At 39.9% G+C, this 26,943-nt stretch overlaps 1 protein-coding gene across 1 annotated transcript in view; it reads right to left on the bottom strand.

The window, feature by feature from the left end:
- Positions 1-26,943, bottom strand: part of CD109 (CD109 molecule) — a 197,275-nt gene that overhangs the window by 158,013 nt on the left and 12,319 nt on the right. The window contains 2 exon segments of the mRNA XM_049776808.1: positions 7,664-7,894; positions 12,923-12,951. Coding sequence (XP_049632765.1) covers positions 7,664-7,894; positions 12,923-12,951 — 260 coding nt within the window.

Genomic DNA, 26,943 nt, shown 5'->3' on the forward strand with positions numbered 1-26,943 from the left:
CAGTAGGATATATTACAATTGAAGGTACTCTTGGTTTTCTAAGAGGTTTGGCTGAGTTTTCTTTGCTCCCTACTAACCTGTGAATTCCTGAAAGCAGGGAGCAAAGCAAATATCTTTTTTACTAATTCTCCATGCTCAGAATAAAGGGAGCAGGTAAACCAGCTACCATAGGCAGAATAAAAATGTTTCTCCCCAAGTGAAAGAGAATGTAAACATCAAGTGAAAGCAAAATGCCAAAACACTGAATATGGGAATAATCTCATAAGCCAGAAACTTATTGAGAAAAGCAAAGACAAAAAAAAAAAAAAAAGGTCATGAATAAGCAGGTGAACTGTCCTTGGTAATCTGCTGGGCAGACATTACATTTAGCATTTAGCAGTTGGCTCTCCTGGGCTTGAAAGAGAATGGTTCATTCAAATGCAAGGTTGCAGCACACCCAAATGAGGTGTGCTGCCTACACACCTAGAAAAGCCCAGTCCCAAGCAATAGGAAGACCTATGTGGTGCAGCAGCTGCCAGCTGCAAGAACAAACTCAGACTGCATGAACAGGTAAGGCCATGTCCAGGAATATGAGTCCCAAGTAAAATGGTTATCTGCAAAGCACAGCACAGCTACTGCTGGCTCGAGAATGAAACTCCGCTGTGCACCTAGATGACACACCCTCATCAGTGAGTGATCATTTACATGACCACAAGATAATCTCTCACCACGAGAGGCCAGGGGAAGAGTGGGAGAGAAACTATGGACATTGGTGGCAGGAAATGTACACTGGTGAAGGGATGGGTGTTGGACATTGTATGACTAAAACTCGAGCATAAACAATTCTGTAACTGTCTCATGGTGATTCCATTTAAAAATTTTACTAAGAAAAAGAATTTTAACAAAAGAATTAAAAAGTTAGGGGAGGTTGCCTAGCTGCCTAAAGGTTCTAAAATAAAGGAGAAAATGACAATATATGCCATCTATTGACTACAAAAATGCAAACAAGGGCCGGAGAGATAACAGAGGGTGTTTGCTTTGCACGCAGCCAATCCAGTGGATGGTGGTTCGAATCCCAGCATCATATATGGTTCCCCCACCCCCGTGTCTGCCAGGAGCAATTTCTGAACACAGAGCCAAGAGTAACCCCTGAGCATGGCTGGGTGTGACTACATCACCAAAAAAAGCAAACAAAAACAATCAAAGATTTGGAGACTGTAGGGCATTTGCCTTGCATGTGGTCAACCCATGTTCAATCCCAATATCCTGTATGATCTTCTGAACATTGCCAAGAGTAATTCCTGAGTGCAAAATTAGGAGTAACCTCTGAGCACAGCCAGATGTGGTCTCAAAAAGAAAATCAAATATACTTTTGTTGGACTTGAATATATTAAAAATAACAGCGGAGGGGGCAAAAAGATAGTATAGAGGGTTAGACACTTGTAATCATATGAGTTGAGCAAGGTTCAATCCCCTGCACCTGTCACAGTTCTCCAAGTTCCACCAGGACTGATCCTGAGCACAGAACCAGGAGTAAGCCCTGAACATTGCCACATGTGACTGTTCCCCAAAAACACTTACAAATAAATTATAATAACAATCAGTCCCATAGACAAAGGAATTTTGCATGAAGTCTTTGTGACTCTTTACCTTGAAGAGTAGGAATGAATGAGATGATATGGTATTGCACCACTGCTCCAGAGGCAGTGTGACAGGGCTCCTAGCCAACACTACTGTTCTCTCACAAAGGTATTCACTTAGACCATCAATAATAACTTCCTCAAGAAGAGACCCAGCATAAGCCTGTCATACCAGCTCCCCCACACACACAATGTTGAGTCACTTAATTTCATTGTTGGGTCAGACTGACCATAAGAGGCCAGAATCAGAGCAGAAAAAGTTTTGTAGGGCTGAAAAGCCAATGAAAGGGGCCGGGAAGGTGGCGCTAGAGGTAAGGTGTCTACCTTACAAGCGCTAGCCAAGGAACGGACCGTGGTTCGACGGCTCTTCCCATATGGTCCCCCCAAGCCAGGGGCGATTTCTGAGCACATAGCCAGGAGTAATCCCTGAGCGTCAAACGGGTGTGGCCCAAAAACCAAAAAAAAAAAAAAGGGGGGGCCGGGTGGTGGCGCTAAAGGTAAGGTGCCTGCCTTGCCTGCGCTAGCCTCGGACGAACTGCGGTTCGATCCCCCGGCGTCCCATATGGTCCCCCAAGCCAGGAGCGACTTCTGAGCGCATAGCCAGGAGTAACCCCTGACCATTACCGGGTGTGGCCCAAAAACCAAGAAAAAAAAAAGAAAAGCCAACGAAGCATTTTTCCTGCCAGTTATTGGGAGAAACAAATGAATATTACCCAGTGATCCACCAAAATTAAAAATAAAATCATCCCCAAATATGTTGTAATGTTCAATATTTTTTTAATTTTACTTTTTATATAGTCGTCATTAAGATACAAAGATATTCATGACTGGTTTTCAGACATAGAACATTTCAACACAGAACCCTTTACCAATGTCTACTTTCCTCTACCAATTTCCCCCCACTTGCCTCCCACCAGTCTGCTTCTAGAGATGCTTTATATGTGTGTGTGCTAGATATATAGCTATATATAAATATTTACCTTTCTATGTTCTTTATTCTTTAAATAATTTAAAACTAACAAAAAAAGAGAAATATAAATGACTAAAAAGCACATGAAAAAATACTCTGCATCACTAATGATGCAGAGCATCACTTTAGCACCACCTCTCCTCTTGATAAATGCTTCTTCCACCATAGGCGTTCCCTATCTCCTCCCCAGACCGCTGAAGGGACAGTTTTACACTGAATACCAGTTTTCATGTTCTTTGTTTCCATTATCTTTGTGTAATTATTCATTTCACCATTATTGTTTCTTTATAAATACTCGCATAGATCACTCTGTCCCTCCCTCTGACTAATTTCACTCAGCATGAAACAATTCCAGTTCTCTCCATGTGAGCAATAAATGAACTATTCTTTTCCTATGGCTGAATAATATTCATTGTGTATATGTACTGTAGTATCTTTATCCAGTCATCATTCTTGGATACTTAGGGTGTTTCCAAATTTTCATTATTGTGGAAAGTGTTACAAAGAACATAGGGCTACAAGTGTATTTTCTCCATTTGGAGGACACTTGGGGTATATTCTGTTCAGTCAATTAGAAACTAGTTTCTTTAGGACTGTCCATATTGTTTTCCAGAAAGGCTGGATCAGCCATCATACCCAACAGCAGTGAATGGGAGCCCTATTCTCCATACATCCACACCAGCACTGGTTGTTCTTGTTCTTCCTGATGTCTGTCAATCTCTCTGGTATTAGATGATATTTCTTGGTTGCTTTGATTTGTATCTCCTTGATGATTAGTGATGCAGAACAATTTTTCATGTGTCTTTTTTTTTTCATTTGTATTTTTGTTATTTTTTTATTTAAAGAAAATGAATCACATAGTTGACGTAGTTGACGTACTTGATCGTAATACATTTTTTTCCAGATAAGTGAAAGCAAAGTTACTGAGATAAAAAATAGAAAGGAGCCAGAGGAGATAGCACAATGTAGGGCATTCCCTAGCATCCCATATGGTTCCCAAGCAGGAGCAAATTTCTGAGCACATAGCCAGGAGTAACCCCTGAACATCACAGGGTGTAGCCATATAAATAAATAAATAAATAAATAAATAATAAATAAATAAATAAATAAATAAATAAATATAAATAAATAAATAAGAGAGAAAATTGAAAGAAAAAAGAAAATGGAAGGAAGTAAGGAAGGAAAGGAGGGAGGGAGGAAAGGAGGGAGGGAGGGTAAGAGGGAGGGAAAGAGAAAAGAAAGAAAAAGAAAGAAAGAAAGAAAGAAAGAAAGAAAGAAAGAAAAGAAAGAAAAAGAAAGAAGAAAGAAAGAAAGAAAGAAAAGAAAGAAGAAAGAAAGAAAGAAAGAAAGAAGAAAGAAAAAGAAAGAAAAGAAAGAAAGAAAGAAAGAAAGAAAGAAAGAAAGAAGAAAGAAAGAAGAAGAGAAAGAAAGAAAGAAAGAAAGAAAGAAAGAAGAAAAGAAAGAAAGAAAGAAAGAAAAGAAAGAAAGAAAGAAGAAAGAAAGAAAGAAAGAAAGAAGAAAGAAGAAGAAAGAAAGAAAGAAAGAAGAAAGAAAGAAAGAAAGAAAGAAAGAAGAAAGAAAGAAAGAAAGAAAGAAAGAAAGAAAGAAAGAAAGAAAGAAAAAAAGAAAGAAAGAAAAAGAAAAGAAAAGAAAGAAAGAAAGAAAGAAGAGAAAGAAGAGAAAGAAAGAAGAAAGAGAAGAAGAAAGAAAGAAAGAAAGAAAAAGAGAAAAGAAAGAGAAGAAAGAAAAAAAAAAAAGAGAAAAAGAAAGAAAGAAAGAAAAAAGAAAAAGAAAGAAAGAAAGAAAGAAAGAAAGAAAAGAAAGAAAGAAAGAAAGAAAGAAAGAAAGAAAGAAAGAAAGAAAGAAAGAAAGAAAGAAAGAAAGAAAAAGAAAGAAAGAAAGAAAGAAAGAAAAGAAGAAAGAAAGAGAAAGAACAAAGAAAAAATATTCTTTTCCAATCTCTCCTGCTGTATGGAGTTGTTCTGCATCTCATCCTCTGGCTCACTGACCCCATCCTCAGCTGCCATTGGAGAGGCTTTCATTGAGGTTTTCATTTCATCTACTGAGTTTCTTAGACCTGTTATTTCAGTTTGGAGTTCTATCATTGTGGTCTGTTCAGCTCAATCTATGCTTTCTTTGAGTTCTTTGAGCATCCTCCATATTAATACTCTAAACTCCTTATCTGAGAGGCAAACTAGGTGGTTGGTACTTTTCAGTTCATTCTTTATTCTCTATGCATGGTGTTGCCCTGCATTGTTTCTCCATTGTAACACTTGTATAGTGGTTTTTACTATATGATTGCCTGGGGTTCGTGGGTTAGAAGATGCAGGTGGCCACTCCTCTGGCTCCACCTTAATTGGAGGGTGTCCCTTACCAGATTTGGGCCAGGCAGCAGTCCTTCATACTGGCTCTCTTGTGCCCAAAATACACAACAAGGATCAACATCCACTTTATTGGATGGGGAGAAGCTACTGGGTATGGGCCCTGGAGAGATTATGTTTGCTGGCGTCTTCTTGCTGCCTTGTGTAGAAAGGAGGCAGGGAGCAAGGCAGCAGTCCTTTATAATGCCTCTCTTGCGCTCAAACACATGGCAAGGATCAGCACCCACCAAATACTGATAACTTCAATGTTACCGAAATGTCTGCCTATATTCTCCTATGTATGAATGGATTCGTTTTGGTTTGATTTTTGTGCATGGTGTTAGAAAGTGGTCTGAGTTTTGTTTTTGTTTTGTTTTTGTTTTTTTGGTTGTTTTTTTTTTGCTCTCTTTGTTTTGCTTTGTTTTATTTTGTTTGCATGAAGCTGACAAGTTTTGCCAACACCACTTGCTACAATTCTTATTTTTTGCTCCTTTACAAAGGTTAACTTGAGGCTCTGTTTCAGGATATTCCGCTCTATTACACTGATATAAAGATGTGCATTTATTCTAGTATCAGGCTTTTTTATTTACTATCATTTTGTAATGTTCAATATTTTAGTCACAACTTACAGCCTCTCTCCTCTGAGCAAGATCAGTGCTATAAAGCCAGGCTAAACACTTTCAGGTGAACTTCTGTATATTTGCCTGCAGATGGTGCTGCGCCCTGCACTACAACTTTATCTAACCCAGAGGCTCTTGCTAAGACCAATTCTCTTTTTTTTGGGAGGGGGGGGTGGATTTTTGCCAAGAAACCTATACCACTATGAAAGATATAAAAAAGCAATCACAGTCAGATGATCCCATAACCCAAGTGACTGCTTTCAGATGGAAAAGTATGGCAGGGGTAGATATTCTATCACTGCATCAGCTGGCCTTGAATGGGAGGTCTCTAAACTCATGGACATCCTCCTGTACATTAGCCAGATAAAAATATTGGGCACCCTCATAATACCGGACACCCCTAATTCACTGCTGCAGTCATTGGAGACTGAACGACCCCATGTTGGCCAGAACAGACTTCCAAGGACCAACAGCAGCAAAAGTACTGAATACTCTTTGCTGAATGCAAAATATGGCTGAAGACCTTACTGAAAACAGAATACTCTGCATACTATCTTACATACTTGCTTGATTTTTTGTTGTTTTGTTATTTTTAATTTATAACAACAAAGAAAGAAAAAATAGAAAAGTACTGAATGGAAAAGTCTAGATACACTTTCTATTCTCAGAACATTTTGAAGAATGCAATGTCCAGAGACTGAAAAGTGTTCCAAGACCAGGGGATTTCATTTTCAAATGAAGAATCCTATTCAAGATGGGAAGACTTGTTCACACTCTTTCCAGGTGAAGGTCAAATGTCTAGAATTCTCCTCAGCTTAAACAGAGAAAAGCAGGTTCAACTTTATCTCGTCTTTTTTTAAAAAAGTGGAGCCATACCTGGAGATATTTGGGGCCAGCCAGGGAGCCCCAACAGGCCATGCTCAGGGGCCTGTGTGATACTGCCATCTGAACTCTGTGTCTCACACACATAGAGCATGTGCTCTACCCCTTAGGCTCTCTCCTTATCTCCAACATATTCTCACAGGGCAGCATTGGTTTCTTTGTCTTGTTCTTCCAGGTTTCTGGAAAGAACTGCTTATATTCAGCAAGTAGGTACCAGATGCCAAAAGTTGTTTTAAATTATTTACTTATTTCACTTAATAAGAAAGCTGAGGCACGGAGTAGTTAACGAATTTTTTTCATTGTCACTGTCACTGCCTCTCTTTAGTAGTCCCCAGTGAATTCTCCCTTTACTCAGAGTAAAATCTCGAAGTCCTTACCCTGGGCAAGAATATTCTGCATGCCCTCTCCTCTAATCCATCTACCTTTATCTGAACTCATCTCTTTCCTAATATCTTACCCATCATTTCCTGGGGGCCAGGGCTCTGTAAGATGGCTACTCCCACATGCACCCAATGCATCTTCACATCTACTCTTGTCTCTATATGGGTTACTTCATTAAAAAAAAAAATCGCCAGCACAAACTAACTTCTCTCTTTTGCTTGCTCACTCCCTTTCTTCCCTTTCTCCCTCCCTCCCCTCTCTCCTTCCCTCCCTCCCCCCCACACACTCAGTCCCCATTGGTCTCCCTTACACAAATACTATTCTGCTGCCCTTATCTATCCCTGTGTGTTTAGCATGTAGTTAGCTGTTCTGTTAACTGTCCTAGTGTAGTGCCTGGAACACAAAAGTTTAGTAAATGTTAGATAAATGACTTAGTTAATGAAGCCAGAACTGGAACCCAGCATTATGTCTGATATCTTAATCTACTAGTCTATCAGCTCCATCTCTTCAAAGAGAATTCATTCCATTATGGGAGGAAAAGCTTATATACAGTAAAACCTAAGCTATCCCAACATCAATAACACCAGCAGACCTTCTAGAGAGTTTCAATAAGATACCATAAACTTGGGGCCAGGAAGGTGGCGCTAGAGGTAAGGTGTCTGCCTTGGAAGCGCTAGCATAGGACGGACCAGACCGCGGTTCGATCCCCCGGTGTCCCATATGAGCTCATAGCCAGGAGTAACCCCTGAGCATCAAACGGGAGTGACCCAAAAACCAAAAAAAAAAAAAAAAAAGATACCATAAACTTCTTCATTTCTGTATTGCACTTACCTTAATTAGAATGTTTAAAGAAGTTTTATATGGCTTAAAATCAGACAAGAATGTGAGAACACGAAACTTCACTTCTTGCTTTGCCTTGTACAAGGGCTTGTCTGTTTGAATGAAGACAGATATTCTTTTGGTCTCGAACGTTAAGCGTGTAGAATTAGAGAATAAAATTTCATCTTGAGTATGTCCAGTGACACGGAGCTCATAATTCTCATTTATACTATTTAGGGGTATCTGGGATGGGGGGGGAGGGAAGAAAAGCAGAAATCAGATATATTGAAGACACATTAGTTTACCTCCAAAAATACTCTAATTGTAAATTGTTTACCCCCTCCCCCACCAATTCCATAGGTTAATCTTACCTGGATGGCCAGTCCCACCCACAACTGGGAGTGGCTGTTGTTTGGGATAGAGGATAATAGAGGCTGGCTGGGGGGGGGCGGGGGGTAGGGAGGGAGGGAGGGAGGGAGGGAGGGGGGGAGAGAGAGAGAGAGAGAGAGAGAGAGAGAGAGAGGAGAGAAGAGATGAGAGGAGAGAGAGAGAGAGAGAGAGAGAGAGAGAGAGAGAGAGAGAGAGAGAGAGAGAGAGAGAGAGAGAGAGAGAGAGAGAGCAGAGGTGCTTATAGGGCAGTTGAGAGAGACTGCAGGAAAACCTTAGCATAGAGGCCATGGAGGAAAATGCACATGGTGGTTAGGGCTCTGAAATAAAGCTGGATATCTCCTGAATCTTCATCTGACTGCCTGTAAAATCATTTCTCCACTGTTACCCTGCAACCTACAGACCCTGCCAGCGGTAGAGGCTACAGGCATCAGACCTAGCCAAGAAAGGCCTCACTGTACCAACCCCAGGACTCAATATTTTATATTAATACAACAGTATGTTAGTGTAGAAAATCTAAATAAATACTAGGACCAAAAGTTATTACAATGCTAAAAATTATAAAAATTTGTGTCTTCTAGGTGTCAAGATTAAACCATTTGTGTTTCCTTTTTCACATCCTATTGTTTTCTCTCCTATCACAGAAGAGTTTGGGGAGGATAGACCCACATCCTGCACTGCTCTTAGCTCTGGGATCTGGTTCCCAGCCAAAATCCTTGCTCAAATTAAGTGAGAGAATTAGAATGTCTGTCTCAAATACAGACGGCAGGAGGAGGAGGGAAATTGGGGACATTGGTGATGGGAATGTTGTACTGGTGAAGGGGAGTATTCTTTTTATGATTAAAACCCAACTATCAAGGTGTTTAAATAAAGATCATACTTAAAAGATTTAAAAAAATAAATAAATTCTCGGAGCCAGAGTGATGGCACAAGCGGTAGGGCATTTGCCTTGCATGTGCTAACCTAGGATGGACCGAGGTTCAATCCCCAGCATCCCATATGGTCCCCCAAGCCAGGAGCAATTTCTGAGCACATAGCCAGGAGTAACCCGAGCCACACTGGATGTGGCCCCGAAAACCAAAAATAAATAAATAAATAAAAAATAAATCCTTTCTCACTCATAGTTCTGGTAGGCCTGACTCTATGATATTCTTCAATAAGCTTTTCCAGAGATGTCCAGGGCTGTCAGTGGGTGACCTGTTGATACACACACTCTCATTTTGTCATTCATTTCTCCCCAACTCTATTGTGTGCAGTACTTCTTATAGCCTCTTGCTCATCACTGTCACAACTCTAATAAGAATAGTATAATTTCTATTGTGATATGTAAAGTTTAAACTGCAGTTACAATACACCAAATTAAGGCACTTGAATTCATAAATGCCTTATCTTGGTGTATTGTAATGATCAGAAAGTTAGAAACTTAAGTAGCAAAGCACAAATAACCAGAGGGGTAGCCAAAGATGGGAGCTCTGAGCATCCCCTTTTGGGAACTGAGCAGAGATAACTAGGTCATAACTCATGAAGCTAATCAGAACAGAAGGACCCAAACCCACCTTTTCCCAGGCAGGGGAGTGGAGTCACTAAAACAATTAGTAGATTAATAAATGTTTCTACAAGACCTAGAACAGAATGGATCCACCACAAAGATTCCCAGCAACAATGCCACCCTTCTAAGTCCCATGTTGAGCCCCTTCTGCCTTAATGGCCTTCAGTATATTGTAGTGAAGTGACCAATTCAAAAACTCAATTCTTGTGTCCTTCCCTTTGTTTTACCATTGCTATGATTATCAAAAAAGCTCTTAAAAAGGTGTTCTGTGCTCATATTTGGGGCCACAATTTCAGGTGATTGCCTAATTGCAGTTTGTCTGCCTAAAGATGTTTTCACGTGAGTATGATTGATGAAGCAACTTTCATTTCAACACTATTACTTATAAAAATCCTGCCTTTCCTATCAACCAACAAAAGACATATTCAGCAGTTTTCATGCTCTATAGCCTTCCACTGCACAATAATCCTGTAGATGGGGGTGCCTACTGACACTATTTTATAAACAAAGAAATGTGAAGCTGGGGCAGTTGGTCTAGATACTAGCTGATATTCAAATACAAGGGGAGCTAGCCAGGATGGCTTTAACATAATATATGTCCCCAAATTCTTTCACCTCTTCCCTTCACAAGGTAATTTCATAAAGTAACTCACTTCTCAAGAATATAATGAGGCTGGGTTCTAAGAGAGGGGCTTCTGTCTGGTTCTCTTGTGCTCAACATGTAAATGCTCTAATACAGAGCATTATTAAAGTATAAACTCCCCAATCAAAGCTATGGCAAACAGGATTAGTTTACAAACAATATTTCATGCTCACGTTTGACGACTCTTTCCACTTTGACAGTAATTAGATAACATTTTCACTGGGACAGCTGGGACAGCCTTAATACTGCTGGGTCACCAACAAGTGCCAGCTCTAATATGATATCCTGACAATGAGGAAAATGGGAACAACTCGACCTAAGAGCAGGTTATCCTACCTTACCAGCTAACGATAAGACAAAATCAGAAGACCTGTCACACTTTGGTCGGTCCAAAAGCCAAGATCTCGATTTACAGATGACTGGCTGCTAGAATCATGACCGGACTGTATATATCTTGGGACCAACATAAAAGCCCTAGTCTAGGGTTTGAACTACGACCTGCTCAACAATCATGATCCCCAGTTCCAAAGGTCTGGCAAAGACAATTGCAACGGAATGGGGCTTCTGGAAACACAATGAAAGACACTATCCTTGATGCCATCCTAAGATCAGTGCAAAGACCAAGACCACCAACCACAGAAGATGGATTAAAATGACACCAAGGGAACAGAACTTCTAGAACCACAAAGAAAGACTTCATCATAAGGCCCACTCCTGGACCTGTGCAGATACTGAGATCTCCAGATACAGAGGTCTGATTTTATCACCCAGGATGGAGCAGATGTTTTTCAAACACCATGAAAGCACCACCGGGAGAGTAAATGAACCTGAACAGAGTCTATAGTTAATCCCATGACAATATACTCCAAGGGTGGAGAAACCCCATATCTCTTAGGCCAAGTGAATTCATTTTCGAATGACCCCAATATTTATTGTGCCAGTGCAGGAGGGGAAAAAAAAAGCCAAAAATACAAAACATTTTTTATATATTATTTTTATCTTCATTTATTATTATTATTTTTATTTTTATTTACCTATCTACTTTTTGTCGATTTCTTTGTTTTGGCATGGTTATTTAAGTTGTTGTTTCTATTTATATTTATTTTTCTTCTTTTTTTTTTTATGTGCTCTGCCATGTTTCTTATCTCAAGACCATGTTTTTGTTTGTTTGTTTGTTTGTTTGTTTTGTGGTGCTTATTGTTACTGTTGGAATCCTCACTGGATATTTGACACTTCTTTTTGTACTGTTGGGGTGTTTTACCTTCTTTTTCTCCCTCATCTCTTAAACCGATGATGAGATCCTCTAGAAGGATTTTGCCCATTTTTGGCGTATTAGATTTTACCCCAGTTTATTATTTTTCTCTTCTTCAAACAAAACCACATAACTTGAACTATCTAGTCCTGCCTCCCAGTTAGAGGGGGAAATAAGGGAGGCACCAAGACCAAGACTACTAAGTAGTAAGCTAGGTACAGAGGGGACCACATATTCTAGTAGCCCCGGGGGTGAGGGAGGAGGATATGGGAGGTAGGATGAAAACGGGGGTGTAGGGAGAACAAATTGGTTATGGGAATCCCCCCTCATTTTATGTAAATATGTACCTAAAATATTATTGTCAACAATATGTAAGCCATTATGATCAAAATAAAAATTATATTACTAATAAAAAAAAAAGATAACATTTTCACATTTCACCTCACTCTAGGTACCTCCCCTGAAATAAATTTTCCCCTTTTCAAGAGTATTCGCTAAATTAAGGGGAGTGAAGCATTTGCCTCTGGTGCAGAATTTAAGACAGTAGGACAAAGAGTTAGTACAGCAATAGTACAGATAGTAGCAATTGCCTTATAAGTAGCCAAAACAGGTTCAATTCCTACCCAACTTTATCCCATATGAGCCCTGGAACTCATAGTCAGGCATAAGCCTTGAGCACCTGAGGGTTTGTGTGAACCCAAAAGAAAGACAAAAATGAGAGTGAATACCACAAAACCCAGAAATCATGATATATTTTTAATTTCAGAAGAAAGCAGGATAAATAATATGTTTAAATATCAAAAGCAATGAAAAAAGTAAATAATAGACAAAAAAAAATTGAAAAAATGAAACAGAGATAAAACCAGCATCACTGATGCCTCCTATAACCTCAGCTCCACTGCTGCCCAGCATGGTACTGTCAATTCCATGACAAGAGAGGTAAGGACCAGGTGTCAATTCCATACCCAAGCCTGTAGGGCACATTATGGCAGATACAGACTTCAATCAGCCCAGATTTCTGTGCTAATCACATCCACACCTCAGGGAAACTCTCTTCTTACAAGAGGAAAATCATTACAATACTTTATGGGCCTAATAGTCAATCTCTATGAAGAAATATAATTGAGGGACGAAACTCAAGCCAGTCACAAGAAATATAAATACAAAAGACTAGCTCATTGGGGGGGCAAAGAGATAATAGGATGATAGTACAGAGGGTAAAGTGCTTGCCTTGCATGAGAACAACCTGAATTTGATCACAGCTTCTGTTGCCCCAGAGCACTACCAAGAGTGATTCCTGAGTGCAAAACCAAAAATAACCTGAGTATTTCTAGGTGTGGGTCCAAAACCAGAAAAGAAGAATGTTTATAATAAGCTAATTAATTCAGTGATAAAATATTTATTTCCGAAACCAATTTTATGACTGGTATTGATACTTACAGATGGAAGAGTAAGTGTCTTGAAAGAGCCTAAAAAAAAAAAAAAAACAGAAAGAAAAAAGTCATAATTTGAATATTATAATATAATACAGAACTCACAAAGACTCTCCTAATATCCTTACTTGGAGAGTATTATAAATATAAGGAATCATAAACTTAGGTTTGTTAGGTTAAACTTCTATTAATCTTATGATTGACAAACTAAGACAATCTTTTTTTTATTGTAGTTCAGGTAATAGGGTTACAGGAGTTTCTGGTACTGATGTACAGTTACTATCCATCACTACCACAAAAGTACCCATGACCCTTCCCCTTTATCACCTCCAGTCCAACATTCCTCCTTCTCTCCACCCCCCACTATTTGATTGACAGTTATGGTTGTTTTGTTTCTTTGGTTTGGTTTGGTTTGGTTGTTTTGTTTTGGTTGATTGGTTGGTTTGGGGGCCACACCAGGCAGCACTCAGGAGTTACTCCTCGCTCTGCATTCAGAAATTACTCCTTGCAGACTCAGGAGACCATATGGGATACCAGGGATTAAATTCAGGTCAGCCTTATGCCAGGCAAATGTTCTACCACTGTGCTATCACCGAGGCTCCAGACTGACAGTTATAGTTTTAGTAAAGATTGTCCCATCCCTAAGTACCCGCCATGTGCGCAAACCTACACCTATGCTCTGCATTGCTTGCCAGCAACCTATTTGTTCCCTTCATCCTTCTCCTTAAACTTGGCATTATCAATTCTGTATCCTAGTATCCAAGATAACATCAACTTATAATAAATTGTGATAAAAAAAAAAAACATCTGCACTCATGCCCAAAACACCTTAGAGATTGTTAGCTAGCCTTAGACCAAAAATGTTATAAAAGCTGGACCAGATTTAGAAGATTATCAATGGGTGAGTCTCCCAAAATCAGTGAGTTACATTTTGGTTTTCTTTTTTTTTTTTTTTTTTTTGGTTTTTGGGCCACACCCTGTGACGCTCAGGGGTTACTCCTGGCTATGCGCTCAGAAGTTGCTCCTGGCTTCTTGGGGGACCATATGGGACACCGGGGGGATCGAACCGCGGTCCGTCCTAGGCTAGCGCAGGCAAGGCAGGCACCTTACCTCCAGCGCCACCGCCGCGGCCCCTACATTTTGGTTTTCTGTTAACATTTCTGTCATCATTGCTGCTTCTCTTGCTACTATTTCTAGGTTATACATGTTTGAAGGAAGTTTATAAAGAATTCAGAAAAAAAAACTGAGGTGTGTTCTTTATGTTCTCATAACCTCATGATGAAGGAAGACATTAGTCATGTTATGACTGAGCTAGGACTCAGAAATGACTCATTAATATTAGAATGAGGCAGAACATTTTCATGCAAAATTTCTAAACATAGGCTGCATTTAATTCATACCAATTTCTTGGCAGATTAGTTACTTCAAGAAAAAAAATGTCTCAAGTTAAATGTAAAGGAGAGCAATGGTCCATACACCACAATGCAACCCTAATAAAGATGGGTCTGGAGCAGGGATGGCCACAGGAAATAATCCAGGCCAAGTTTGAGAGGGTGAAACATGTGGCTTGGGAGCTTTCCACTCTTGGAGTGAGAAAGTGAAGCCCGCCAAAACCACAGTTTTTCTTAAGCATCTGAAACCACACTGATCAGGAAAAAAGAATGGCAGACAAAAATTTATCCCTACAGCCAGTCCGATCTAGGCACAGAGGAGAAGGAGCTAAGAGCTAGCTTTGATTAGGGTAAAAACAGGTTGTAACCCAACAAAGGAGAATTTACCTAAAGTTTTCATTCTAGAGACATGAATTCAGAGATGGTGATAAGGTATCAGCTCCACCATTTCATTTAGGAAATATTTATTAAAGTCACAGAAGCCAGACAAACATAGTTCTTATTCCGGGAGGCCACAGAGACAATCATGAGGATATGGCACACAGCTGACACTAAGGTTAAGAGGGTGACTTTGGAGATCACAGCCAATGGTCTTAATCTGAACCAGTCACATACTAGCCCCATCCTTGAGCAAGTTACCTAATTCTATTGGCTTACTTTCCTCATTCAGAATATGAGGCTATTAATAATCAAATCATCTAATAGGATGCTTGTGATGAGTAAGTATTTAAGTGCTCATAAGAGCCACAAAACAATGTCTGGCCCAGAGAAAACCCTTGATACATACCAGCCGTTCTATTGCCAGAAATCCTGCAGAGATTCAGAGGGGCTGCCAGTGTGATCTTATACAAGTGTGCTCTTCAAACTTCCATGATGGAGCACTCAATCAGCCCAAATATTTCATTTTACCAATGTCAACTTATTTTAACAATGTTATTACCAATTACTAAGTATTACCAATTATTACCAATTACCAATGTTATTTTACCAATGTCAAATTAGATTTTAAAAGTTAGATACATGTACTCTCCCAACCAAAACATTAAATATTAGAAAAATCGTAATTTCTTCATCTTTCTCTATAAACTATTACAAATAAAAATGTGTGGATTTTCTGTCTATTTTTGCCCTTAAAAGTAGTCCTGTAGGGGTCAGAGAGGTAGTAGAATGGGTAAGGCACTTTCCTTACATGCAGCTGACCCCCATTTGATCTCTGGCACACTAAAATTCTATGGTAACCAGGAGTGATCCCTAAATAGACATTAGTAAGTCCTGAACACCAATGAGACTATTCCAAACACCAGTAATAAAAATATTAACCGGGCCGGGTAGGTGGCGCTGGAGGTAAGGTGTCTGCCTTGCAAGCGCTAGCCAAGGAAGGACCGCGGTTCGATCCCCCGGCATCCCATATGGTCCCCCCAAGCCAGGGGCGATTTCTGAGCACATAGCCAGGAGTAACCTCTGAGCGTCAAACGGGTGTGGCCCAAAAACCAAAAAAAAAAAAAAATATTAACCATAGTCCTGCACATGCAGTCTCTGAAGAACAGAGAGCTAACCCTTGAGTCACAAGAAAATACAAATATGTTCTCAAAAGCAGATAATTATTTCATCGAAAGCACTTATCACCTCACACTGATCAGATCAGGTTATGCAATAACTGTCACCAGAGGGAGCAAAGGGCAGGACTCTTAGATAATGGAATACTGAACAAAAAGTAATTTGAAAAGGTAAAGAAGCAATTGAGCAAAAACTCAAAGAACAGGGACTATATCCATGAGGCCAAGGTAAGTCACCTAAAGAAAATTATGTCAGGGTTAGAGAGATAATATAGCAGGTAGGGCCTGGGTTTCATCTCAGGCATCCCATATAGTGCCCTTAACCCAATGGGAATGATTCCTCAGTGCAGTTAGAAATAATCCCTGAGCATTGCTGGGTGTGGCAAAAAAAAAAAAAAAGATGGGGGGAGGGGAATACAAGGGAAGAAAGAAAGGAAAAGAGGGGTGGAAGGAAGGAAGGAAGGAAGGAAAGAAGGGAGGGAGGGAGGGAGAGAAGGAGGGAGGGGAGAAAGAAAAGGAAAAAGAAAGAAAAGGAAAGAGGGTTGGAGTGATAGCACAGCATTTGGGCTTTTGCCTTGCACACTGCTGACCTGAATAGACCCAGGTTCGATGGTCCCAGGTTCAATGGGACCCATCTGGTCTCCCAAGCCTGTCGATTTCTGAGTTCAGAGCTAGGAGTAACCCCTGAGTACCGCTGGGTGTGGTCAAAATAAAAGCAAAAGAAAGAAAGAATGGAAAGAAAGAGGCAGGAAGATGGTATCTGTTGATAGAGGCCTTTGGATTGGTCCTCATATTGCCTTCTAATTAGATGTCTCTCAATATGTTCCTTTGGTTTTCCTGTTAAAAGGATGTTTCCCCATTGCCTCCTCATCTGGCTTTTCTCCCTCTCCTTGGGGGTGGGCTTTGTTTATCCCAATAAAGGCTATTCAGGAGGTCTGGAGGAGGAGCTGACATCTTGGCTCCTTGTTCCTCATGGTGAAGTGACTGCTTGTGAGTGATCAGCTTGTAGTGGTAGTTTCTGGCCTGCTGTTCCTTCCTAACTATGTGAGGATTATTTTCTGCGTTGAAATTGCTGCTGGATCTGCTTCTTTTGTCCTACTGGGACAGGGGCATGGGAATCCCTCTCCCTCACAACCCACAACCCACCATTTTAGAGGTATCAACTTTTCTAGGGTTGTAGGATAAGAAGGAAGTAGTCAGAGGAGGAAGGAGTTTCCAGGCAGAGCAGCAACAAATACAAAGCAGGGAAGAACGTTATTCTGGGTGAGATAGAGCAGACCAGGAAAGGGTAAAAGGATTAGAAACACACTATCTTCAAAGACCTTTAGGAGCAGCATGAAGGGGGGGCGGAGAAATAGCACAGTGGTATGGCGTTTGCCTTGCATGCTGCCAACCCAGGACAAACAGTGGTTCGATTCCCAGCATCCCATATGGTCCCCCGAGCCTGCCAGGTGCGATTTCTGAGCTCAGAGCCTCTCTGAGTGCTGCCAGGTGTGACCCCCCCAGCCCCAAAATAGCACAAAGCCAGATTTTCCAAATGTCACTGTTACCACAGAATCCTGATTTAAATTTTGGTCTTGTTTTTTTTTTAGCAAAATATTATAAAAAGATGGGTTTAATTTGCACATTATTAACAATGAATATTTATAAACATGCATTAAGAATTTCAAAATGGAGGGGAAAATTCCATTCATTACTTTTTTTTTTTTTGAATAGACACATTGTATAATGAATCAAAGTAAACTGAAAGAACAAGATAATTAGTAGAGTGGGTAAGGTGCTTGCCTTGCAAGCAACCCACTCGAATTAAATGCCCGGGACCCGGTTCAATCCTTAGTACAGTTATGATATACCAAAGAAGCACCTGGAAAGATTTCTGAAGAGTCAAAAGTATGCTATAGCACTGCTGGGTTACAAAAAGCAAAAAAATTAAATTAAATACATACCAGATTATGTAAGGAAAAACTACAAAATTCTGGTAAATAAAATCAGAGAACTTAACCAATGCAGATGGTGGTTACTGAAGGAAAGGGGGTAAGATAAATGTTAAATAGAGTCTTCCATTTAACTAGAATTTCGGTGTCTACAATCTACTCAATGACCCAAGTAAAACACCACAACCATGATTTGTGAGCCTGAACTAAAAGAGTGAATCTCAGCAGACACTGGGCATCCAGCATAACCTAATGAGCTAGACCCTAAAATGTGCCTTAAAAAGGCCTTCCACCCCCATCATCACAACATCTGAAACATCAACACCAACAGCTAAGGAAAGTGAAACAGGGAGAAGGAATAATAATAATAATAATAATAATAATAAAAATAACAACAACATTCAGGGGCCAGAGTGGTGGTACAATGGGTAGAACTCTTGCTTTGGACATAGCCAACCTGAATTCAATCCCCAGCATTCCCTATGGTCCCCCATGTACTTCCATGAGTAATTCATGAGTTCAGAGCCAGGAGTCACCCCTGAGCATTGCTAGGTGTGACCAAAAAGAACAAAAATAAATAAACAAAAAATTAAAAATAACACCCAATAAGAAAAATAGTAAAGAAATGGAGAGGGGCCGGCGAGGTGGCGCTAGAGGTAAGGTGTCTGCCTTGCAAGCACTAGCCAAGGAAGGACTTCGGTTCGATCCCCCCGGCATCCCATATGGTCCCCCCAAGCCAGGGGTAATTTCTGAGCGCTTAGCCTGGAGTAACCCCTGAGCATCAAACAGGTGTGGCCCCAGGAACCAAAAAAAAAAAAAAAAAAAAAAAGAAATGGAGAGAGAATCTCTGTTCATGGAGAACACTCAATATTGTCGAAATGTCAGCTCTTATCACTCATTCTATATAGTCACTGCAATCTTTTTTTTTTTTTTTTTTGGCTTTTTGGGCCACACCCAAAAAGCCAGGAGTAATCCCTGAGCATGAAACGGGTGTGGCCCGAAAAAAACAAACAAACAAAAAAAAGTGTAAAACTCAGGGTCTGAGCGATAGCACAGTGGGGTAGGACATTTGCCTTGCATGTAGCCAACCTGAGTTCGATTACTGGCATCCCATATGGTCCCCCAAGCCTGCTAGGAGTGATTTCTGAGTGCAGTCAGGAGTAATGCCTGAGCAGCACTGAGTATGGCCAAAAAACAAAACAAAACAAAACAAAACAAAAACAAACAAAAAAAAGGATATGTGACTGCTACAATATTTTTATTTTGTGTTATAAATGATAATAGTAATAAATACTATTTTCAGTATTCTAAATTCATCACACTAGTTTTTTTAAGGCTGGTTTTTTTGGGGGGGGCTTGGATGGGGTGGGGGCCACTACCCGGTGATGTTCAGAAATCTCACCTAGCTCGGGGTACCATATGGGATTCCTTTTTTTTTTTTTTTTTTTTTGGTTTTTGGGCCACACCCGGTGATGCTCAGGGGTTACTCCTGGCTGTCTGCTCAGAAATAGCTCCGGGCAGGCACGAGGGACCATATGGGACACTGGGATTCGAACCAACCACCTTTGGTCCTGGATCGGCTGCTTGCAAGGCAAACACCGCTGTGCTATCTCTCCGGGCCCACCATATGGGATTCCAGGGATCAAACCCAGAGCTGGGTTTGTCCTGGGTCAGCCGCATGCAAGGCAAACATCCTACCACTGCACTATTGCTCTGCCCCCACTAGTTTATTTTTGAGAGGTCTTTTGATGGTGCCCAGTATCAATACCAGTGCCAGGCATATGCAAGGCAAGCATGTGCTTGCTAAGCTACATCCCGAACCCTTATTATCTTTATTTACAATTGAGAACAGCGAGTTGATTTTATTTACAATTGAGAACAGGGGCCGGAGAGATAGCATGGAGGTAAGGCATTTGTCTTGCATGCAGAAGGTCGGTGGTTGGAATCCCAGCATCTGAGCATGGAGCCAGGAATAACCCCTGAGCGCCGCCGAGTGTGACCCAAAACCAACAACAACAACAAAAAAAAAAGAACAGCGATATTAAGTATCCTAAAGAGGTAAAAGAGCCAACACACTAACCTCAGTCACTAAGTCACTTAGCTCTCAGGTTCAAGCTCTAGACCAGGGGCCTCAAACTCAATTTACCTGGGGGCCGCAGGAGGCAAAGTCGGGGTGATCCTTGAGTGCAAAGTCAGTAGTAAGCCTTGAAAATTGGGGGGTGTGACCCAAACAACTAAAACAAAACAAAATAAAAAGGATTCCTAGGGCAGGGCCACAAAATGTTGTACGGAGGGCCGCAAATGGCCCTCGGGCCGCGAGTTTGAGATCCCTGCTCTAGACCATTACTTAGCATTGCCTCTTAGAATAATGACTGTACTTGTTGTTTGTTTGTTTCTGGTCCACATCTGGCAATGCTCAGGTGTTACTCCTGGCTCTGTGTTCAAAATTACTCCTTGCAGGCTCAGGAGACCACATGGGATACGGAGATCAAACCCAGGTCGACTGCTTGCAAGGCAAATGCCCTAACCACTATTCCTACCAACTTGCTCTATACACTACCAATTCCCCTACCCTCTTGCTCCAGCCCAAGTACATTTTTTAATATTATTCTGCCTGTATTGGATCATGGGAAATATTTCACTGGCTGGGAAGATCTCTTTTTAGTATGTTTTATCACCACTCAGTCACAGAAGTTCAAAATGAACACCTTTGTCTATTCAATTCTGTATCCCACAATCCAGGGATCCTTTCCCATAAGGATTCTTTCATTCTTGGGTCCTTTTCCCAACCCTTGGAATTAGACTACAGGCATGTTGAACTAATACAGTAAGAGAGATCTATGGGGATTTTTCAGAGTTGTTTTATTTTGTTTTGTTTTGTTCTGTTTGGGGGCCACACCTGGTGATATTTAGGAATTATTCCCCAGTGACTCTGGAGTACCAGTGGAGCTCTGGACACCATTCTGTGCTAGGCTCATTGAGTCATCTCTCTCACCTCAGGGAAGTTTTTTTAGATAAGTTCTTTAAATAAGTGAGATACATAGTTTAAAAAGTTGTTAATGGTTGAGTTATGGTCATACAATGTTGCAACACCCACCTCCTCACCAGTATTCATTTCCAACCACCAAATTTCCCAGTTACCTTCCTATAGTCCCATCATCCCCAGCCTTCTGCCTGCTCCTATAACTCTCACCCTTTCTCTCTCACTCTCTTTCACACACATACACACACACTCCTCTCAGAAAAATTTTAAATAATTCATGCTGTACAAAACTTCTAAAAAAGATATGAGAACTAGAAATGTTCCCAGCTCTTCAATCAATTCTCCACACTATACAGTTACTATACATTTAAATTTCATCTTTAATGTATTTAAAACAGTTCTTCAAAGGACAGTCAAATAAGGCTGGAGCAATAGTACAGTGTGAAAGGTGTTTGCTATACTACATACAACTGACCTGGTTCAACCCTGGGCAGCCATATGATTCACCAAGCACCACCATAAGGGATTTGTGAGTGCAGAACCAGGAGTAATCCCTGAGCATCTATGGTATGGCCCAAAATCCAATTTTAAAAGCTGGGGACAGGAGAGATAGTGCAGAAGGCAGGGAATTTGCTTTGCATGTGGCCAATCCAGGTTTGATCCCCAGCATACTACATGGTTCCCCGAGTTTGCCAGGAGTGATTTCTGAGAGCAGAACCAGGATTAACCCCTGAGTGCCCCTGAAGGTGGCCTCAAAACAAAAACAAACAAACCAAAAATGACAGTCAAAAAAAAGAAGCACATCTATTAGGGGAAGCCAACATTGAGAAGGTGATTCAAGTGCCAAAGGATCTGTAAGGGAGTTAGTCTTGAGCCCAGCAGGAGTGAAGGAGGAGGAGGAGGAGGTGAAGGAAGTGAGGAAAGACCATGTGCTACCCAGACAAGACAGCACCCACCAGGAGACTCTGAACCAAAGAAGATGCAAAAACCTAAGTTGCACTGCACTTAACTCCAACAAACAATATCATCACTTATTGAGTTATTTAGAGAGAGAGACACACACAGAATAGTCTCACTCATCTGTGGGTTTAAAAAAAAATAAAAGACATTATTATAATAATACCCAAAGACAATAGAGATGAGGTTTGAAAGAACCAGCCATGCATGATATGAATCTTAACACAAAGAATGGTGAATGCAGTTGGAGAAATAACAATACCAACAACTATCATAGCAATGGTAGTGAGTGAGAGAAAAAGAATGCCTATCTCAGAATACAGGCAGTGGGTGGGAGAGGAGGGAGATGGGGGGCATTGGTGGTGGGAAGGTTGCACTGGTGAAAGGGGTTATTTGTGATCATGGTGCTTAAATAAATATATTATTTAATAAAAATAAAAGTAAGACTACTAAAAATATTTTTTAAATGTGAAATGATTTTTGCATAATTTTTCATCACTTTATGATAAATCAATCAGTAGGGTTAACTATTTTGTTAGCCTAGTGACTGCGGGAAACAATGTGCTTCCTGAGAAATGTCTTCCTCCCATCAGGGCTACATTTACAAAGGGTACAAGACTGCATGTGCATGTATGTGGTGACTATTTTTATCCAAGGGACACAAAGCAAGGAAAAAGTAAAACACAGCTACAAGTCTATACTCCAAATAAATGTTAGGGGTTGATTCACTGTTGGGCAAACATTAGGATAATTCAAAACAAGCTGTTTAGAAACTGAAATACAGGAATACTTAGTTCATAGTTGAACTTCTAAAAGAATACATAGATCTTGCATGAGTCAAACATTTGAGAAGTTCTGTCATTAGAGAAATTGGAAGAGGAAGTTTAAGGAGTGCTTGGGCCCCTGCTAAGATATGGCATCACGTCAATTCAAAGACCCAGGATGAAGTCATCCAGGAACAGACACTCCACCCAAAAGCTGGAGAAAACAGTTAGAGATGTCCCACCCTGCCCTCATGCTTACCGGATTCAGAAATGACTCAAAGATCTGCAGAAGGACCCAGTTTCTTAATTGATCCCAAGCGTTCTTATTAGAAGGTCAACTAGACGACTCAACAATTTTTAAACTGATCTTCCCACTAAATTTACCAAGGCAGCTTGGAATTTCCCAGGAACTCATAAAGTGTTATTCAAAGTCTTAGTATTCTAGCAACACATCAATAAAACATTCTAGAACCCATCACAAAAAAAAAAAAAAAAAAAAAACATTAATCTGGGAGCAGGGTAAAGTGAACATAGATAAGAGACAGGAATCTCAGAGCTGGTGCAGTAGAACACTACATAGATAGTATTTGCAAACAATTGTCAACATTGCTTTTCCTTCCTTTTTCTTGCATTCCAAAAAATAGGGGAAATAGTAACTACCTCTGGGAAAACTACCTGACACTCTTTATAAAGATGTCGCCTGTTATGTAAGGTTTGTCTCATCTTTATTGCAGATAGTTTTGTAAAATTCGATCTGTTATTGTATATAACCAGAAAAAAAATAATCCATCTTAAAAATTCATTCAAAAGCTTTCTCTTTCCCAAGGTCAAAGAAGCAACTAAAATGAAACCTTGTCCTGAGTCTTCATGTTTGGCACCGGTCTTAATGTCTACATTTGATTTACAAATAGAATCAAAGCTATTTTTAAATTGTGTAATAAGCACACACAAAAACTAACCTTTCCTTAACTTTTTTGACTTACTCTATAATACCATGTGCTGTCTCTTCGCACAGCTATGTTTACTAAATACTCTGCAATGTATCACTAAAGAGTGTATTATTGAGAACCCACAAAATCTAGAAATATTCTCTAAGAAAAACATTAGTCTCCTATATGTACCTTACTTCAGTGTTTACTGCTTGCTTACTTTTGTCAGTTCTTTGCTACTCAGTAAGAAAATTTAATATATTCTTCTTTAACTTAAAACTTTTACCTTATTATCTAGTTATTGAATAGTCTCCCCTTATTGAGCATCTTCTTTCATCACAGATGGACAATGAAAAATAGTTTTCCACCACAAATATATGAAGACAAAACACTATAATAAAATGTTTGTACTTCATAGTTTAATATCACTTTAAGTCTGAGAAACTCTGCTGATCCATTTATAAGGAGAAGAAGGAGAAAAGAAAAAGAGAAGATGGAGGAGGAAGAGAGAAAACAGTTTAAACAAAGCAAAATCTCCTTTGGTCCCTTACATTTGTCTCTATTTTACCCTTTCCTACATCCCCTTACATATAGTCAACAAAAAAATATGTTTTGTAAATAATTTTGTCCCTTTTTGACTACTAAGCATAAAACAGGTCAAGGGGAAAACTATTGTAAGCAAAATGTGTAAAATGGTAGGGTTCAGGGAGAGAGCTCTAAGGGTGGGAACAAAGACTTTGCTTGCAGGAGCCTCAGGTTTGATATACAACACTGCAAGTCTAGTAGGTAGCAACTACCAATCACCAGTGGGTATGACCCAAATCTTTATAATAAATTTAAATGTCAATATTTAAAAATAAATAAAATGGCATGATATAAGCTAAATATCACGTTTAGTGGAATGAACAGGAATGTAGATCAGTGATAGAAGAGTTTGTTTTGAGAGGGAAGAATCAGATTCAATCTCTGATACCCACCCCCAAGAACCTCCCAAAAAAGTAATACAAATGGAAAACCAAGAGCACTTATTATGGCAAGTCAGCAAGCAAGTTTGACCCACACCTGCTTTTGTACAGTTCATAAACTGAAAATGGTTTTGCATAGAACCTGAGACATGATCTACAAAACTGAGCTTACCAGGGTAGGGGAACATGAAGGACTGAGAGGACAGACACTAAAAAGAGGGACACTAAGGACTGAGAAGAGGGAAGGTGTGGTGTTGAAATGTTGTATGCATCAGTGGTCCTCAAACTATGGCCCCTGGCCACATATTGTATTTGTATCTGTTTTGTTTCTTCATTGCAAAATAAGATATATGCAGTGTGCATAAGAATTCGTTCGTAAGTTTTGTTTTTACTATAGTCAGACCCTCCAATGGTCTGAGGGACAGTGAACTGGCCCCCTGTTTAAAAAGTTTGAGGACCCCTGCATCAAACCATGCATTATAATCACAGTACCTAAAATTAAAACATAATAAAGCATATTATGTTTATTAAAGATGGTTTCACATTTTAAATAACTTGTAAAAAAAATATCTATTACACATGACAATTACACAAGCTCCAAATTCAGAATTTATGGGGACACAATCATACAACTTATAATTTGCTTAATCTATAGCCTCTTTGTTGCTACAAAGGCAAGGTTGAGCAGCTGAATGAAAGTGAAGGTCAACAACATCCACAGTTTGCCATCTGATCCTGACAGAAAATTTACTGACCTTCAGTGGGTGGGCTCCTTTTTAGGGAGACTTCTTTCTTTTTAAAGGGATAGGCAGAAGGCCCACTCAAATTAAACAGCTGTAAGCAGAGACCTGGCCTCCTGCCACAGCTTGTGGGATAGGGAAAATACCTCAGTAATAATATCTGATGCTGGAACAAAGTACAATATAGCAGACATTTCCAAGAGTTAACTATATTGCAGGTAGCACACTAAATGTCCTAGACAATACTGGGGTTGGGTGAAGGGGAAGAAGAGTAAAAAATTATTTTTGTTGTTTTGTTTTGGGGCTACACACAGCTCTGCTCCAGGCTTATTCCTGGCTGTACTCAAGAATCATACATAGTGGTGCTCAGGGGAGACTAAATGTGACCAGGCAATGACCTTACCCACAGTACCATCTCTCTGGCCCCAGAACTTTCTTTCTGACCCTCTATGTCTGAAAACATATAAGAAATCAGGACTGGAGCAATAGTACAAGGGGTAGGTCACTTGCCTTGCAATCAGCCTAACAGGGTCAATTTCCAGCATCCCATATGATTCCCTGAGCCCATCAGGAATAATTCCTGAGTGTAGAGCCAAGAAAAAACCCTGAGCACTGTGACCAAAAACAAAACATGTGTGAAACCATCCTTCTAACAATTATCCCAAAATCAGCTCTAGGGTAAAACAGTTTGGGTCTTTTAGAATATAATCTGGACAAGTAGTCAAGCAAAAATGTTCCCAGAAAAAAATATAATAGATCATAAGACAAGTAAAAATATACACAGGAAAGTATGGAGGAGTTATATTACATTAAATAAATAGCCAACCTGGGAGCTCACTGTCCTGGTGAGCCTAAAGCTTGGACAGTCTTTGTATGTTTGTTTCTTTCTGCATCTGTTTCATTCTCTATGGAACAGAAGTTGAAGGTGCCAACCCAATTGACAGTAGACACAAAACAAAATCTATCATTTGTAGCACAATGCAGTCAATCATTGTGCATATCCACTCTTCCATCACTTCTCTCTTATTCATATTGCTAATACCACAAGCTTCTAGGTAGATCTGAGGCAACCATAGGTACCTTTGTTTTTTTCCCCCCCCATAGGTACCTTTATAACCCAGTAGTCTCATTGGCAGCTTTCATACCACACTTTCCATGACCCATACCCAAATAAGCTCTTTCTCAGTAAACTGAGACAAGACATGAACCCATGAATAAGTCACTCAAAGCACCCTTTTTTTTTTTTTTTGGTTTTTGGTTTTTGGTTTGTGGGTCACACCCAGCAGCGCTCAGGGGTTATTCCTGGCTCTACACTCAGAAATTGCTCAGGATTCAAACTCAGGATTCGAACCAGCATCCTTCTCCATTCATGGCAAATGCCCTACCTCCATGTTATCTCTCTGGCTTCTCAAAGTACCTTTTGACATCAAATGGTGTATAAAATAAAACCTACTTTGCTTGCCTGTGTGGAGCATAGGGACAAGAGTTTTGGTAAATAAATATTAGGATACCCTCATATCATGTCATATATAATTTGTTCCCTAGAAATGTCTGAAATTCTCAAAATAGTAAATGCTCTGTCTTACCATAGTCCTGAGGTGATATAACACATTGCAGCAAATTTTAAATTTATAATTCTAAGTATTTTCGGAGCTTTTTAATACGGCATGAAAAAAACTACCATGGCCTCTTATAAAACTTAATTTTCTAGAGAACTTTGTTTCCAAGTTTCCTAGAATTATGTTTTTCAAATTTAAATTCATGATTCAGTTTTTTCAAAACTAAGAACCACAGATCTTAAACTGCCTC

This window comes from Suncus etruscus, chromosome 7 (genome assembly GCF_024139225.1).
Source record: "Suncus etruscus isolate mSunEtr1 chromosome 7, mSunEtr1.pri.cur, whole genome shotgun sequence".
NCBI classification, from domain to species: Eukaryota; Metazoa; Chordata; class Mammalia; order Eulipotyphla; family Soricidae; genus Suncus; species Suncus etruscus.